We start from the raw sequence: 18250 nt of genomic DNA, 5'->3' as shown, positions 1-18250 counted from the left end.
GATGTAGCTGAAGCTAAACTATTAGCCTTATTAGGTAAAATAGGCTTTGTAGTTCACGCGCCTTCCAGTATTGACGGAAAAATATCATAATGAGCAAAAATATGCCACAGTGGACCGGGTCTCACGCCGAACGGCACGGTGAACGGCTGAGCTGTGAGGCGCGGGCGCGATCAAACAGCTGAAACATAAAATAGACTACTCTTTTTACTTTTTGGTAATACAGTAAAGGCATAATTCGAAACTGCAAAGTGTTAGCGGTTTGAAAATTCAAGAATAATAGCAAAGTTAATAAGAATTCTTTCTAAATGCAGCACCGTTCTTATTTCGCTCTGCATAACCTGAATGGAAAAAAACAATTTTTTTGCTAAGAGCGAACCGAAATGAAAACATTTCGCTTTTAATCTGTGTATTTAACAGCATGGGAGACCTTCCCATGGCAGTACCTTGCCTCACCAACTAAAATCAGGGTGCCCACTACGGAGACGGCACCAGAGGTGAGGGGGCACAGTGGCCGGGCCGGGCCCCCTCAGGCCCCCGCCGTGGCGCCAACGCTGCCTTTGGAGTCTTCACTGGAATATTTTAATGTAGTCATTGACATGCATTAAGGCACAGATTAATTAACCCACTTTTACGCCTCATTTCAAGGGCTGTGCTTTTATAGTTATGGTTATAGTTTTATATTTAACTGGATTCATTCAATGATTTATGAAAAGCAGTACAGATTTTTGTTTTTACATATGTACAGAAACTGAGCTTTTAACGCATTAGGATGAGATCAGACATATTAGGGTTGTATTTTTAGTGTGGTAGTTGTTATATACATGAGTATGAGCCTGAGAAGGAAGATTTTTCGTTCCTTGTATTCTCATCATTATTATTAGCTAAAATTGTTAAATAAATATAAATGAGTATTTAAATAAATATTAAATAAAATAAAATATTTAAACCAAAAATTGGTGTATTTTATAAATATGTTTTTAAATTATTTAAAAACATAAATGTCATGTTTCCTGTGTATGTCAGCAGCATTATATATCTTGTTCATCAAGGCTGCCGGATTAAAGTTAGTTTTATTTTCTATTGCAGGCTTTCTGAAAACATACAGAACGCTGTTTTTCTGCCTCTCACTTCTTCCGGCTCTGCTGAGAGATGTCCACCCCTGACCCACCTATGGGCGGGACCCCTCGGCCGGGCCCTTCCCCAGGCCCTGGGCCGTCTCCAGGGGCCATGTTAGGGCCTAGTCCTGGACCCTCACCTGGCTCTGCTCATGGCATGATGGGCCCCAGCCCTGGGCCCCCCTCCTCAGGACACCCACTACCTCCACAGGGCCCCTCAGGTTACCCCCAGGACAACATGCACCAGATGCACAAGGTACTGGCAGGTTTTATAAACATGTGTCTGATTTATTTGTGGTTCTGTGGCATGTTTAGTTTCTGCTGTTTGGATGGTTTCTTTGAGTCATTCTTTATTTTGTATTGTTTTGAAGCCCATGGAAGGCATGCATGAGAGAGTCATTCCTGAAGATCAACGCTACGCTCAAATGAAGGGTATGGGCATGAGACAGGGTGGCCACAGTGGCATGGGACCTCCACCCAGTCCTATGGACCAACACTCTCAAGGTATCTGTCTGTCTGTTGTTCTAGCAGTGTTTTTTTTTTTTTTTATCTGACTGCCAATCTATCACTCTTTCTGATGCTCTATCGCTTTTTCTGTCTCTCCGTCACTCTTTCTGTTGCTCTGTCTATCTGCCGTTCTACCTGTTTGAATCTGTCTGTGGCTGTGTCTGTATCTGTATCGTTCTTTCTATCTATCTCTCATTCTGTCTGTCTATTGTTTGCCGGTCTGTTTCTGTGCATTAGTCTATCGCTCCTTGTCGTTCTATCGTTCTTTATATCTATTGTTCTATATCTGTCGTTCTGTTTGTCTTTTGTTCCACCAATGTGTCTTTGTATCTTTCTGTCACTATATTTGTCTGTCATTCTTTCTATCTGTCATTCTGCCTATGTTTCTTTGGCTCTGTCTGTTGCTTTATCGCTCTTTCTGTCATTTTATCTGTCTATCGTTCTTTCTATCTATCTATCTGTTGTTCTACCTGTCTGTTTCTTTGTATCTGTCTGCTGCTCTATAACTCTTTTTGTTCTGTTCTGCACTCTTTTCTATCGCTCTTTCTGTCTTTCTTTGTCTCTCTGTCACTCTTTCTGTCTCTCTGATTGTTTTAATTCCTTTTTATGTAAAGTACTTTGAATTACCATTGTGTATGAAATGCGCTATATAAATGAGCTTTGTCTATTTTTTTTCTATCTGTCATTCTGCCGGTTTATTTCTTTGTATCCGTCTGTTGCTCACACTCTTTATCTCTGCCGTTCTGTCTGTGTGTCTGTCTATCATTCTACCTATCTGTCTGTCGCTCTGTCATTCTGTCTATCTGTCTGTTGTTCTATCTGTTTGTCATTCTGTTGTTCTGTTTATCGTTATATCTATCTGTTGTTGTCGGTATCAGTTTTTTGGTCTTTCTATCTGTCTTTTGTTCTTTTTGTCTGGTGCTCTCTCTGTTCTATCACTCCTTCTGTCATTATGTCTAAGTGGTTCTTTCTATCATTCTGTCTGTCTTTCTGTATATGTCCTTCTCTCCTTCTAGCTATGATATTTGCACATGTGTGAAATATACAGATGTTTTGTGAGCTCTGTGTCTGTTATATGGAGAACAGATGGTGCGCTCACTGCTAAACCGTTTAGGCTTAGACTGGGTATAAAAAGTCATCCAACCTGTTTGCTCACATTTCCCTTTGATGTGCATTGCTTTGTTCCTCCGCTGGGGCCCGTCGCATGATTGTTTTCCATACAGAGAGAAATGTTGGGTGAACAGGGTTACCCTTTTGAAACGGAAAAACCCACAGCTGTTGGAAACCACAAAGTCATGACAGAAAAAGAAACAAATATAAAAGTAGGATGTGTTGAAAGCAAGTTTGTTGTTGTTTGTGCAGTCCTGTAATTGTTGTGCACATTTATATTTTAGTGGTACAACTTGTGAATTTTCATTTTTATTCACAAAATTAGACCTTGTTTTTAAAATTTGGAATACTATAAATCTTTGAGATATTTTGAGTTTTTTTCTCCTCTGATTTCCTGCAACCTTTGCCATTACTATTTTTATTGCTCATACTCTTAAATATCAAACCTCTAAGTAAGTATTAATTTTTGCCGTGTAACCCATCCTGCTCTGTGCCACAGACATGAATGAAAGCTCAAATTCAGAACGCATTAGCAGTTAAAGTAGTAATGCATTGGAAAACATTCAGTGCTTGGCATTTTTCTACATTTTCTTCTGAAAAATCAAATGGTCTGTCATATTTTTTTCTAGGTTACCCCTCTCCTCTGGGTGGTTCTGAACATGCCCCCAGTCCGGTACCTTCTAACGGCCCTCCGTCTGGCCCCATGATGCCCTCTGGTCCTGGTGCCATGGAGGGCGGTGACCCGCAGGCCATGGGTCAGCAGAACCGGAGTGGAGGCGCCGGTGGTGTTGCAGGTTCGGGACCCAGCGGAGGTCCTCCAAATGCAGGTGGACCTGGTTGCGCCGGCGGACCCACTCCTTTTAACCAAAACCAGCTTCACCCCCCATGATGCCCTCTGGTCCTGGTGCCATGGAGGGCGGTGACCCGCAGGCCATGGGTCAGCAGAACCGGAGTGGAGGCGCCGGTGGTGTTGCAGGTTCGGGACCCAGCGGAGGTCCTCCAAATGCAGGTGGACCTGGTTGCGCCGGCGGACCCACTCCTTTTAACCAAAACCAGCTTCACCAACTGCGGGCACAGATCATGGCCTATAAGATGCTGGCACGCGGGCAAGCTCTACCTGACCACCTCCAGATGGCGGTGCAGGGAAAACGACCCATGCCAGGCATGCAGCCGGGGATGCCCAACATGCCCCCTGCCTCAGGACAAGGAGCAGGACCACCTGGACCAGGAGGTCCTGGACCTGGGGGACCCAACTACATTAGACCACAAGGTGAGGCGATATCTCGTATTAAATTCAGCTCTCTAAAATGCTGAAATAAGCACCATATTAAATTAGGTGACGTTAAGCGTATTTTCTGTAAGAATTTCCTGCACATGAAGGACATATATTTAATCAACATTACTCAGTACCTAAATGTTCAGTTAAAAAAAATTTAAAAAGTTTAATCAAATATTGTAATATAGTATTTTAACTTGGCTTTCAACCTTTCAAACTGTAGAAAATCTCCTAAATGGTCTTGAAATATAATTTATATTAATAAAAATAACTTTTTGTATGTTACAGGAATGGTTGTACCAAACATGCCTCTTCCAGGACCTTCTGGTGTTCCTCCAGGCCTGCAGGGACAACCCACCAATGGACCACCTAAATCCTGGCCTGAAGGTTAGTAAATTGTGAAAATTATCCACAGTCACTACCAATTATCAATTCAATATTTAGCCTTATTGTATTCTGCAAAGAGACACTCATATCTCACGAGTCACGTATTTACCACGTCTTTGTAATCCCAGGGCCCATGGTGAATGCTGCCGCCCCTGCAAGTGCCCCACAGAAGCTGATACCTCCTCAGCCCACGGGCCGCCCGTCTCCAGCACCACCTTCGGTTCCTCCCGCCGCTTCACCTGTCATGCCCCCTCAGACCCAGTCTCCAGGACAACCGACCCAGCCGCCCATGGTGCTTCATCAGAAACAGAACCGCATCACACCCATCCAGAAACCCCGGGGTCTGGACCCAGTGGAGATCCTCCAGGAGAGAGAGTACAGGTGAGATGAAGAAAAGAAAGGACACATATTGAAGATTGAGTAAACACACTCTTCAAATCCTGGAAACACAACCTTTTTAACTGGTTTTTCCAACATTTGATGTCGCTGTTCCCATCTGTCAGGTTACAGGCTCGTATTGCTCATCGTATTCAGGAGCTGGAGAACCTTCCAGGCTCTCTGGCTGGAGACTTGAGGACCAAAGCCAACATTGAGCTCAAGGCACTTAGGCTCCTGAACTTCCAGAGACAGGTATGACTTGTATCTGCTCATTACAAAGAATAGTTGACTTTCCTTTTTTGCAGAGCTTACAAATTGCAATTGTGTTGTCATTATCAATCAAGAGACATTTTATTCACACAGCACAAGTACTGACATGTTTTTTTCACCCACTTTTGGATGACAGGTCTGATCATCAGCTGTTTTTAAACATTCAACTGATGTCCGATAATTGCTTTTTTCAGATGCGGATTATTGGCTGATACATCAGTGCATCCCTAATTATCAAATAAATTATATCTATTGTTTGTTACTTATCTAATTTATTTTGTGTGTATTTATTTACCTATTTTTTATTATTTTTATTACAAAATTCTTGAATTACATATATATCTTGCTGGGAAGTATAATGCAAAATGCTCTGGAAGGTGGTTGTGATTGACTTCAGCCCAGTCCTGCTATGTTTTAGTGGTGTTTGACCCATGTTGTCCTTCTCAATGCAGCTTCGCCAGGAGGTCGTAGTGTGTATGAGGCGTGACACGGCCCTGGAGACAGCGCTGAACGGCAAGGCCTACAAGCGCAGCAAGAGACAGTCCCTGCGTGAGGCTCGTATCACAGAGAAACTGGAGAAACAGCAGAAAATCGAGCAGGAACGCAAGCGCCGTCAGAAACATCAGGTAATGCACCGTTCTAGCTGCTTTTTAAATCATGCTAAATGCGTGCTTCACACTTTAAACTGATTCACAAATGACAAAAGATTGTTCGTGATGGAACCGCCTGTGTTCGTAGGAGTATCTCAACAGCATCCTTCAGCATGCAAAGGACTTCAAGGAATATCATCGCTCCATCACCGCAAAGATCCAGAAGGTGACCAAAGCCATAGCCACGTACCACGCCAACACTGAGAGAGAGCAGAAGAAGGAGAATGAGCGTATCGAGAAGGAGAGAATGAGAAGGCTGATGGTGAGATGCACGGACTTGTTTTTCAAATAAAGACAAAATAAACCGGTAGACCTGTTTTTCTGAGCAGATGTCTTAAAAAAAACTTATTTTGTGTGCGTTTCTTCCAGGCTGAAGATGAAGAGGGTTACAGGAAGCTGATCGATCAGAAGAAGGACAAACGTCTGGCTTACTTGCTGCAGCAGACGGACGAGTATGTGGCCAACCTCACAGAGCTTGTCAGAGCTCACAAAGCTGTCCAGGCCCTCAAAGACAAGAAGAAGAAGAAGAAAAAGAAGGTGATGAGATTCACTGGATTGGAAAGAGTTTCCGTAAAGGAGTCTAAGTCGAGTTATCCTCAGGTGTTTATCTTCCTTTCTGCTTTCCTCCTCACAGAAGCCAGAGAACGCTGAGGGTGGAGCTCCTGCTTTGGGTCCAGATGGAGAGGTGAGAGCTTAAAGTATATTTGGCTATAGGGGCTTTCGCACAGGATGAGCTTTTTCATAGTTCCTAGAACTATTGGTGGAAGATCCCGCTTTTTGGCATGTTCGCACCACAGGAACTAGGAACGTATTTAGTTCTAGGAACTCCGTTTAGGAGAACTAAATTAGCTCCTACTTCAGCGTAGGGTCTAAAACAGTTCTATAGGTACTACCGGTGATGTAAGTGTACGCTGATTGGCCAAACGCATACGAAACACCGGCTACTCAACATTTTTAACAAGCCATGTAAACATATTTACTCCACGAACATGGAAAACTGTGATAACAACAATTTACCTGTTGTCTGCAGCGTTTTGTTCTTTTCTCAGCCTTGATGATATGTAATACTGCACGTTGTCATTGGAGATTTAGTCCGATTTTCATGCTCTTTCAATCGTGTAAATGGTGTGTTTAAATTCCATCTCCGTTATCACGAAACCCATGACACGCAACAAAAACTGCTCTGATCGCGCCATCCTCCATTCAGCAGTTGTTGAGGTTTGTAAATGGCACGAATGAAGACGGAAAAACCAGGAAAAACGGCCTGAGTGGGAAATTGGTTCTCTTGGAACGACCATGCTGACTAGTTCCTAGAACTACGTGGTGCGAAAGCACCTTATATTTGGCTTTTTGCGATTAGCTTGGCTGATAATTTGCACTAATGTAGCTCTTTATTCAAAATAAGTGTTTTTTGTAATGGAGTTTTGAGTGAAATTTGTAGAAGTTAATTTAATTGCAACAATTTTTGGTATATCCCATAACTAATTGCAGATATCATCTTGGACATGGTGGAATTGTATTTAAACATCACTGCTCAGTGTTGCATATTATAATCTCAAGGCTCCAACTTGAAATATCAGAACTTTAAAAGTGCATAAAATTATAGTGAATTTTTTTTTCTAGTTTTGCTTTGCTTTAGACTTCTTTTTATTGGCTAGATATTTCTCATGTGTAGAGAAACTTGCCTGCAAGTCACAGTGATGCTTAATTTGTAAGTTTATGTAATTGAAAATCATGGACACTTATTAGCCACAAACAGTGGTAATTAATCTAATACAGCTATGTTTTTGTCTCCTATTGTAGCCTCTGGATGAGACCAGTCAAATGAGTGACCTACCGGTGAAGTTGATTCACGTGGACAGTGGGAAGATCCTCACCGGCATGGAAGCTCCTAAAGCTGGACAACTGGATGCCTGGCTGGAGATGAATCCTGGGTGAGTGAGACACTCTTTAGGGATCTCGTTCTTTCAGAATATGATGTTTCTCAGTATTTGTGTATCTATTACTGAAAAGGATAGGATATTTAGATATTTACATATATCTAAAGCAGCAGGTTTATAAATATTTGAAAATGTATAAATGCTATTTTGTTCATTGTCTGTAGGTACGAGGTGGCCCCGCGGTCTGATAGTGAAGACAGCGGCTCGGAGGAGGAAGAGGTATGGTTGTTCTTCAGCTCTCATATCTGTATTTCTGTTCAGTGTCTCTTGAGCACTGTGCTTTCTGCAAGGGCTTTACATGCAGTTGAAGAGAAAACTCTCTTGTCTGTGTGTTCACGGCCTTGATGTCAGAATGTAGGGCATCATCAGAATAAGATTAATGGCTAGTTTATCGTGTGATACTGCTTTCATGACATGATACAGATAACAAATGTTTGTCTTAAAGGGGTCATATGATGCGATTTTCAAGTTTTCCTTTCTCTTTGGAGTGTTACAAGCTCTTGGTGCATAAAGAAGATCTGTAAAGTTGCAAAGACTAAAGTCTCAAATCCAAAGAGATATTCTTTATAAAAGTTAAGAGTCAGCCACACCTACCTAAAACGGCTCGTTCTAACACGCCCCCACATATCTAGGTCACTATGTGGAAATATTAGCAATTAAAAAACCATTCATGATTTGATGTTGCACCCACATAAAGATGTAAAATGTGTATTAATTGAACCAAATAGTGTATGTATTTTACATTTACAACATTCTATTAATTTTATTTATAATCCCATCAAATATTTTATATAATTACAAAATTGTCTATTAGTTTTACATTTCATAACTTCATAACATAAATTAATTTTATTTATAATCACATTAATTAATTATATATTACAAAATTTGAAATACTCTATAATTAATGTGCCTGTCTAATAGTTTTACATGTATACATGTCATAATCTGTAATTGTGTGTGTGTGTGTGTGTATATATATATGTATGTATGTATATGTTAAATAAATAATGTGGTTGTCTAGTAGTTTTACACTTATGCATGTCACTCTCCATACAATATATACATATTTTTTAAAATTTATAATCACAAATTAACTTCATAATTACCAAATCTGAAAAATCTATTATTAATGTACTTGACTGGAAATTTTACTTTTATACATTTCATAACCTCTATTTCTTAACATTTATTTCTAATTTAAATTTGTGCTAGTAGTTTTACTTTTATACATTTAATTTGTTTAATTTCATTTAGTTACATTTATTTTTAATTACATTTTTATGTGGTTGTCTGATAGTTTAGCATTTATACATTTCATAAACGTCATTCATTTAATTAATTGATAAATATTAATCATTTAATTAACTGATTGATTAATAACTCAAGATCTTTACATTTCATTTTATTCACGTACTATTGTGTTTTTTGTTTGTAAAGGAGGAGGAGGAGGAGCAGCCTCATCCGTCTCAGGCCCCAACAGAGGAGAAGAAGATTATTTCAGATCCAGACAGTGAGGATGTGTCTGAGGTGGACGCCCGTCACATCATTGAGTACGTTACTGGTTTAGAGCTGTGCTTTTTTTACCACATCCAGATGGGATTATGTTGTCCCGTCCCATGCTTCTTTTGGAATTCTTTTCTGTTATGGTAACATCCATGATGTCTGAAACAGGCATGCCAAGCAGGATGTTGACGATGAATACGGTAATGCAGCGTTCCTTAGAGGCCTGCAGTCGTACTATGCCGTGGCTCACCAAGTCACAGAGAAAGTGGAGAAGCAGTCGAGCCTGTTAATAAATGGACAGCTCAAACAGTACCAGGTACAGACCAAACAAACTGCAAATACACCTCAAAGTCTTTAGTGAACTGATCAGATTTGTTAAATGGCATGCTGTTATTGCATCTGTCTCGTCTGCAGATCAAAGGTCTGGAGTGGCTGGTGTCTCTGTATAATAATAACTTAAATGGCATTCTGGCTGATGAAATGGGTTTGGGAAAAACCATCCAGACCATTGCACTCATCACCTACCTCATGGAGTACAAACGCCTCAACGGACCCTTCCTCATCATCGTCCCCCTCTCGTGAGTCACTTTTCACTCTCTCTACAGTAGAGCTACACCATATTGAAAAAAACATTGTGGTGTTTCGTCTTTCTGCGATTTATACTTTTCACGTTTTATTAAATGATTTAAATAGCTATATTTGGAGATAGTGAATGATTGGGGAATCATTGTATTCTACAATGATTGGGGTGGTTGTGTTGGTGAGTACATCTGCATATAAAATAAAATTCAATTATTTTTTTGTGAATCATCCTTTTAGGGCTGAAAATTTTTGGGTGTTTACACTTAAGGTATACTCTATACTAGAACCAACTCGAACCTATTTCGGTAACCAAACATAAAACACAATTTGTCTACAAAGGCCTCAATTCTACAGTTTTTGTCCAATTTCAATATGACAAAAATACTAAAAATAATTGTTATTTTGATTATTCTAAAAAATACAAAAAAAAGTGTTAGGAAATGTATTGTAACATTACTATTATACTATAAAAAGGGAAAAAAGCGAGTGTATAAAAAAAAAATTATAGTACAACTATAAAATTACAATATTTAAATTTTACATTCGTCATTTTCAAACTTTTATTCCAGCAGATTGTTTATTTACACATGTGCAGCTCATGATACGGTTTTTCAGAATGTCTTTTACTGTTAAGCGAGACACAGAAACACTGTATCATGAGCTTCAAGCGTGCAGATGACCATTGTGCCATATTTCGCTCTGAAACCCACAGTGCTTATTTCAGTCGCAGCCTTCAACCGCTCTAAGCCATATTGCAGTTTTTATTGATTTTATTTTGATACATATTATGCAGCCCTACTCTACAGTGCAGAAATGTTGTTTGTATATCTGTCCGTAACTTATCTATGCCTAAAGCCATCTTCTTTTTTCATTTTGTATTATTGATCTATTACGTTTGGTAATATTTCAACACATAATTACAGTGATATGTATATATGATGATTTGTTTTCCTAACAGGACTCTGTCGAACTGGGTGTATGAGTTTGATAAGTGGGCTCCATCTGTGGTGATAATTTCTTATAAGGTGATTACTTGATTCATTTGTGCAGTAAACAATGTATTGAAATTGTCATAAAACAATTTTCAGCTAATTCATCGGTTTTCCCTAAACTAATACTAAGTAATAGAAAATAAATCTGTCACTGAAGCAAGTAAGTGAAGCATATTACAGGATTAATAACTCATTTTCTTTGCTTGTTTTCATCTCAGGGCTCTCCTGCTGCTCGCCGTGCATTTCTTCCCATTTTGCGCAGCGGCAAGTTCAACGTGCTGGTCACCACTTATGAGTACATCATCAAAGACAAGCAAGTGCTGGCCAAGGTACAAACCTGCCCAGGCCTGGGTGCAGAATTAAATTACGGAGCGTGCATCTAAAATTAGTGAGGCTTCTTTAGCCTTAATGCACATCTATTTTTACACAGATTATTGCTATAGTTATCACTGTATCAGTTATTGTGATTTCGAGAGTGAATTCCGCATTTATGTGTGGATGTCATTCCCCAAACTTTGCAGAGTGTATGTGGCTGCTGGTCCTCTTAACAGCATGAAAAACAAAAGTTTTATGCAAATTCCGATTGGATTATACATAGCCTAGAAAGCATGCAACGAGCGTTCCCTTTATAGTCACTAAAAAGCTGTCAATCTTAGTTCATTGTGATCGCACAAAGTTCTGTTATAATCAATGAAGCTCTTTACATTGCACAATGAATCTCTTATTTAAGTCGTGTCTACACTTACTTTGTTATAATGAGATGATTTGCAAGCGTGCTAGACACAAACCTGCATTTTGAGCATTAAGCCAAGGATGATATGCTTCCGATTGGCCACCCTCTGGCAGCCCACTGTACAGCTGGGCCTGAACCTGCCAGTTGTCGAACTATCATCATCAGACAAGTTATTTGTTTTTTAACAAGCTTTTTGACTGAGAACCACTTGCTTAGTTTCTGATGCTCCTCTCTCTTTCAGATCCGTTGGAAGTACATGATAGTGGACGAAGGTCACCGTATGAAGAATCACCACTGCAGACTGACTCAGGTGTTAAACACGCACTACCTGGCGCCCCGGCGTGTGCTGCTCACCGGAACGCCGCTGCAGAACAAGCTCCCTGAACTGTGGGCGCTGCTCAACTTCCTGCTGCCCACCATCTTCAAGAGCTGCAGCACCTTCGAGCAGTGGTTCAATGCTCCGTTCGCCATGACCGGAGAGAAGGTATGAAAACTTTTAGTAGGTGTACTAGTACAGTTAGATGGGATACAATGAATTGAAATTCTGTGTTTGTGTCATCTAGCTCTATAAACGTACAATGTTTAAACTACTTCCTGTCGTGTTCTAAAGGTGGACCTGAACGAAGAGGAGACCATTCTGATCATCCGTCGTCTGCACAAAGTGCTCCGCCCCTTCCTGCTCAGGAGACTCAAGAAGGAAGTGGAGGCCCAACTGCCCGAGAAGGTTTGCTTTATGCTTGAAACTCTTCAGCCAAAAAAAAAATATTTTCGATAATTAATGTGCATTTCAATTTGTGTGTTTGTTCTGACATAGCTTAAAGGGTGATTTAAAAAAAAAAAAAATTATTATTATTATTTTACTTTTCCTCCCACTTCAATCAAAGGAAGTAACGAGTAGTACTATTTAATAAATACAAGAAAAAAAAGTTAAAATCTGCAATATTCAATGCATACTTTCCACAGTTTTAATTAACAATAAAGAACATGCAAACATTGGTTTATATGCACCAATTAAGAAATACGTAGTAATAAACAACAATATTTATCTACATGCTCTACTGTTCAGAAGCTTGGGCTGCATTTATTTGATCACATTTAAAATGGTAATATTGTGAAATATTATTACAAGTATTAAACCTTTTACTATTTGATCCTGAAGAAATCATTCTAATATGTTGATTTTCAGTGTTAAAAACATTTGTGCTGCGTAATTTTTTTGTGGAGTTTTATTTTTTCAATATTCTTTAAATATGAAATTCAAAGTTTGTGTAACAATGTAGAAGTCTGTACTGTTACTACTTACTTACACTGATAAAAATGTATTGACCCCAAACATTTAAACAGTGTTGTCATTTTAGTAAAACATTTTGATACATGTGAATTGCCACATAGAGACTTGAAGCAACAAACGAGTCAATTATGAATTGATTTGCTGAAGAAAAAAAAGACTGATTGCCATGTTTGCTGCAAAAATTACATCACACTTTATCATATGCTCTTTTTTATTTTTTTACATTGAAAAGTAACTCTTTCCATCTCTGTTTTCTTGTGTTCAGGTGGAATATGTGATCAAGTGTGACATGTCGGCTCTACAGAGAGTGCTGTACAGACACATGCAGGCTAAAGGAGTGCTGCTCACTGATGGCTCTGAGAAAGACAAGAAGGTGAGAAGACAGGATTCACGTCAAGAATGTGTGAGTGTTTCTGAATGCTTCTAAAATAATAATATCTTCATGTTTGTTACAGGGTAAAGGCGGCACTAAGACTCTCATGAACACTATTATGCAGTTGAGGAAGATTTGCAACCACCCTTACATGTTCCAGCAAATTGAGGTGATCATTTGTTTCACATAGTCCTCATAAAAGGTCATTAATATTCTGTGCATTTATCTATGGTTTATGGCACCTCGTTTGATGTATTTTTGCGGTCTGTTTTGCAGGAATCTTTCTCTGAGCACTTGGGCTTCACGGGAGGCATTGTTCAGGGGTACGGCGAGCACTAAAATTTGTAAACTTTTCATTCTCATTGGTTTTCTCTGTGACTTCTCTGTGATCATGTACTGTATCGGCTCTCTTTAGACCTGATTTGTACCGTGCCTCTGGTAAGTTTGAGCTGCTGGACCGTATCCTGCCGAAGCTCCGCGCCACCAACCACAAAGTGCTGCTCTTCTGTCAGATGACCACGCTCATGACCATCATGGAGGACTACTTCGCCTACCGCAACTTCAAATACCTGCGCTTGGACGGTGAGTCGCTTCAACCAGGTTCACACAGAATGAAGAGTTTTAGGAAGATATTTTTGCATGTCCTGGGAAACTACTGTATGGCTTTCTCCGCTGTTTGTTTTTATTTGAAAAGCCTTGGATAAGTAATTCATTCAAATCTCTGAATCACGGACAGTTTAATCGTGCTAACTAGGGCTGTCGCGATTCGTCGATTTTATTCGACTATTCGTTTTTTTGTAATCCTCGACTTCATTTTGCTAGCGTCGACTAACCGGCAAAATACCGGAAGTGGCGCATTTCACAGACGAGAATGTATAAAACACATTATTAGTCTGTTTTCCAAGGCTGCATGATATATTAAACCCATTTAAAAATCCTAATTAAGCATAATTGTGAATTCACAAACGCTACGATTTAATTAAATAATTATATGCGATGCAGTTCTAATACAGTTTATGCGCTTTAATTATTTACATGCGTGTAGATTAAAGTACGTGCCTCACACAGCGGCTCCGTTCACAGTAGTTCCACAGCAACTGTTATCATTTACATGCGTGGAGCGTCTCAAACTCCATCTCTGGATGTTTTGAGTTTGGGTTTATTATAACGTTCATCTGGGAACGCAACGTGCGCCATTTCATCTGATTTGTAAGGTAAATAATTTATAAATCCACGCAAACTCAGGAGAATACATCGCGGTTTCAAAATAAAAGCTCAAACCCTCACTGTTCAATAAAACCATATGATTTCTTGCTTTTGATACTTTATTTGAACTAATTATTATTGCCTCATTGCTATTATATACCTATTTTAAGTAATTTTAAAGACTATTTTTCACTTACATTTTTATTACCACAAAAAAATTTATTATAATTATAGGGCAGTATGAAATCTGTTTTATTTCCGAATTCATTTTTTTCCATTTTCATTTTTCTATACTCTGTTTTAATGGTTAAATTAAAATGTTATTAATCAAAAAACCTGTCTAATTAATTGAGTTTTACAGTTTTATCTTTACCAAATTCTGTTTTCCATTATTTTCTGGATTCCATTTTAATGGTTCCATTCAATTTTAATAATCAAAAGCATCTCCAATTAATTGATTTTATACAAAAAAAAAAATTTCCCCAGAAATACTGCACATTTACATTTTTCTCCTAAATAAATTCTGGTAAATAATATTTCTGGTAAATACTCCTTTTAAAAAGTGTTTTTTTTAATTAATTTTATTATTAGTAGACTAGAACACGTGGATATGTTGTCATTCTTACACTATAATACTGAACTTTGATTTCAGTGATTTGGACTATGAGATGGACACTTACTATTTGCACTTTATGTTGCACTTTACTTTTTTACTTTTGGATTTCATTTGGTTTAATGAAATATAGTTTAATAAAATATTCTTAAGTAAAATTGTTGATTTTGTTTTGGTGGGAAATTAATCATTTAGATTAATCGATAAATTAGTCGATAGATTAATCGAAATTAAAATAGTCGTTAGTGGCAGCCCTAGTGCTAACATCGTTCTTTTGTCTTTTCAGGAACCACTAAGGCTGAGGATCGTGGCATGTTGCTAAAGAACTTTAATGATCCGTCCTTTCAGTACTTTATCTTCTTGCTGAGTACCAGAGCAGGAGGTCTGGGGTTGAACCTGCAGTCTGCTGACACTGTTATCATCTTTGACAGCGACTGGAACCCTCACCAGGTACAATACTGTCCCTTTAAATATAGTGGTGTTTATTAACAATAGGGGAAACTCTTGATGTGACAAAATTTCTTGTAGTAGTTTATTGTTCACAAATCCCACTCACTTTATTGTAGCCAGAATAGTTAGAGCTTACATAAAGTATATAATAGAATCATTAGTGAAGAGATTTTAGAATAGATTCATTCATAGTACAGAATCATTGTGGAATAGAATCTTAAGAATCATTGTACAATTTAGGGATATCACGATACCAAAAATCTAGTAGTTGGTGCCGATACCAAGTCGAAAAAAATAACAATAATACTTAAACATTAACTCCTTTATTTAACATTACAAAAACACAACATTAGTGGGCACTTGGCCTTCAAATAATACACACACCTATACTCTCAATGTAAGCATTAGTTTAAATTCACAGACATACTGGCAGGCCGAAAATATTTTTAACCATTAACATAAACAACAATTATTTAAACCAGTAATATTAGCCAATAATGTTAATAGGGATAATCCGCGCATGGATACACAACGAATGAACAAGCTGTCAGACAGTCAGTAACTTTATGTGTGTGTGATCATGCGCAGCACTCGTGCTATCAGAGATGCACGCTCTCATTTAAATCTCACAATCATATTCATAAATCGTCGCCGTCTTCCACATTTAGTTCTTCCGTGCTTGTAGGCATTTTTTTCTCCTTTACCCTTTGAGGACCGACTGAAACACTTCCAGGTGTGTACTCTGCCTCCTCCCCATCATTTCCGGAAGAATTGCAGCCTTGCTAGTCGCTACCTTCGGTACCATCGAATCGTATCGGTTCTCGTGACATCCCTAGTACAATTGAATGTATAACAATATTTAATTAAAAAAAAAAAAAAAACAGGAATGGATTTATTGCAGAATTGAGTCTTTAGTATAGAAGCATTGTGGAATAGAATCTTTAGAAGCATTTGAATTGTATCACTCTGCAATAGAATCTTTAGAATTCATTAATTGCAGAACTGAATATTTAGTACAGAGTCATTGTGGAATAGAATCTTTAGAATTGTTTTAAATGATATCATTGTACAATAGACTCTTTAGAATAGAATGTATAATCGAATGTTAATTTGTAAGTCATTTTATAATACATTGGTGAACTGAATCTTTAGTATAGAATCTTTAGAATCATTTGAATAGTGTCATTATAGAATAGAATCCTAAATTACCCTAAATTAAAATAATATTATAAATGCTGAGAATTTTTTGACAAAATTTTTCATTGCTAATTTTTACAGATTGCACCTTATTGTAAAATGTTACCGTGTAAGCTTTAGTGCAATAGAATCTGGGTAAAACAAAATTCAATACATTTGTATAGAGACTCTTTAGTTTCTGTAGAATAGAATGTGTAGCATTTTCAGTAATATTATTACTGAAGTGGGTTTCTTCTCTTTGATCGTCATGATTCTTATCGGTTTGATACAATATCTCTTGTTGTTTTTATTTTTTCACAATATTTAATGTTTCTGAACGCTTCTTTCTTGTCTGTCATAGGATCTGCAGGCCCAGGATCGCGCCCATCGTATCGGGCAGCTGAACGAGGTACGTGTGCTGCGTCTGTGCACCGTGAACAGCGTGGAGGAGAAGATCCTGGCTGCTGCCAAATACAAGCTGAACGTGGACCAGAAGGTCATCCAGGCCGGTATGTTCGACCAGAAGTCGTCCAGCCACGAGCGCAGAGCTTTCCTGCAGGCCATCCTGGAGCACGAAGAGCAGGATGAGGTACAGACACCCGTTCATGATCGATAATTTCAGTGTCCTGACATCAGCCTCTGTTTTCCGTAGTTAAAATTCACTCGCTTTTGTTTTCTCTCATATCTCAGGAGGAAGATGAAGTGCCAGATGATGAGACTGTTAATCAGATGATCGCTAGAAGCGAGGAAGAGTTCGATCACTTCATGGTTAGTAGCACTACTTGTTTAACTTCCGTTAAATTGACACTTTTTGTTTTGTTTGATTCCTGATTTTCTCTTAATGAGTTCCTAATTGTTCTTTTCGTTTCATCCAGCGCATGGATCTTGACCGCCGCCGTGAAGAGGCACGTAACCCGAAACGCAAACCCCGGCTGATGGAGGAGGATGAGCTGCCCACCTGGATCATGAAGGACGACGCAGAGGTGGAAAGGCTGACCTGCGAAGAAGAAGAGGAGAAGATGTTCGGCCGTGGCTCCCGCCAAAGAAAAGAAGTGGACTACAGCGACTCCCTCACAGAGAAACAATGGCTGAAGGTGAATGAGGAATCACAACTGCATTGTATTGAACCTTTGGTTATAAAAAGGAAGGTGTATTGATGTACTTTACTGCTTCTCAGGCCATCGAGGAAGGCACCCTTGATGAGATTGAAGAAGAGGTGCGCTACAAGAAAACGACCCGGAAAAGGAAGCGCAACCGTGACTTCGACCTTCCAGGCACGGCCACGCCCAGCTCCAGTGGGCGGAGCAGAGATAAAGATGATGACAGTAAGAAGCAAAAGAAACGAGGTCGTCCTCCTGCTGAAAAACTCTCGCCTAACCCTCCCACGCTCACCAAGAAAATGAAGAAGATTGTGGATGCAGTAATTAAATACAAGGATGGGTTAGTTGCTTCGGTCATGTTCTCTGTAGCTCTTATGTTGCAGGTCAATTTGATCCTCAGCAATGTTTTTTTTTTTTTTAGACATTTAGGAAATGTTTCTCGTTTAGGAACATGAACAATTTTTCCTGATGTGTTGTGGAATATATGCACACAAAAAAAATTACCATTTTAAAAATGGTAAAAAAAATAGTTACAATAATGTTTAGAAAAGTTGCAGTTTGTGGGGGAAAGGTAAAAAAAAAAAAAAAGTGAAAT

General features: G+C 38.8%; 1 protein-coding gene across 5 annotated transcripts in view; it reads left to right on the top strand.

The window, feature by feature from the left end:
- The window catches only part of LOC107658703 (transcription activator BRG1), a 27858-nt gene that overhangs the window by 2921 nt on the left and 6687 nt on the right, over positions 1-18250 (top strand). Inside the window, exons 2-30 of one of the 5 annotated variants that reach the window (XM_016447361.1) lie at positions 1087-1371; positions 1487-1619; positions 3362-3448; positions 3631-4002; positions 4297-4395; positions 4524-4776; positions 4899-5025; positions 5496-5669; positions 5782-5955; positions 6063-6230; positions 6328-6378; positions 7497-7627; positions 7798-7852; positions 9077-9186; positions 9308-9455; positions 9554-9717; positions 10680-10746; positions 10932-11042; positions 11688-11930; positions 12057-12170; positions 13003-13110; positions 13193-13279; positions 13387-13433; positions 13526-13692; positions 15216-15379; positions 16917-17144; positions 17246-17323; positions 17431-17649; positions 17733-17914. In XM_016447361.1, the coding sequence (XP_016302847.1) occupies positions 1150-1371; positions 1487-1619; positions 3362-3448; positions 3631-4002; positions 4297-4395; positions 4524-4776; positions 4899-5025; positions 5496-5669; positions 5782-5955; positions 6063-6230; positions 6328-6378; positions 7497-7627; positions 7798-7852; positions 9077-9186; positions 9308-9455; positions 9554-9717; positions 10680-10746; positions 10932-11042; positions 11688-11930; positions 12057-12170; positions 13003-13110; positions 13193-13279; positions 13387-13433; positions 13526-13692; positions 15216-15379; positions 16917-17144; positions 17246-17323; positions 17431-17649; positions 17733-17914 (4283 nt within the window). In that variant the 5' untranslated portion in view covers positions 1087-1149. Of the gene's footprint in view, positions 1-1086; positions 1372-1486; positions 1620-3361; positions 3449-3630; positions 4003-4296; positions 4396-4523; positions 4777-4898; positions 5026-5495; positions 5670-5781; positions 5956-6062; positions 6231-6327; positions 6379-7496; positions 7628-7797; positions 7854-9071; positions 9187-9307; positions 9456-9553; positions 9718-10679; positions 10747-10931; positions 11043-11687; positions 11931-12056; positions 12171-13002; positions 13111-13192; positions 13280-13386; positions 13434-13525; positions 13693-15215; positions 15380-16916; positions 17145-17245; positions 17324-17430; positions 17650-17732; positions 17996-18250 lie in introns of all 5 variants that reach the window. The other 4 variants (XM_016447362.1, XM_016447360.1, XM_016447359.1 and 1 more) reach the window with 4 other exon arrangements.

The sequence above is a fragment of the Sinocyclocheilus anshuiensis genome, unplaced genomic scaffold (genome assembly GCF_001515605.1).
Source record: "Sinocyclocheilus anshuiensis isolate Anshui unplaced genomic scaffold, SAMN03320099.WGS_v1.1 scaffold828, whole genome shotgun sequence".
Taxonomy (NCBI): Eukaryota; Metazoa; Chordata; class Actinopteri; order Cypriniformes; family Cyprinidae; genus Sinocyclocheilus; species Sinocyclocheilus anshuiensis.
The sequence above is the reverse complement of the archived record's forward strand: the minus strand, read 5'-3'. Positions and strand labels throughout refer to the sequence as shown.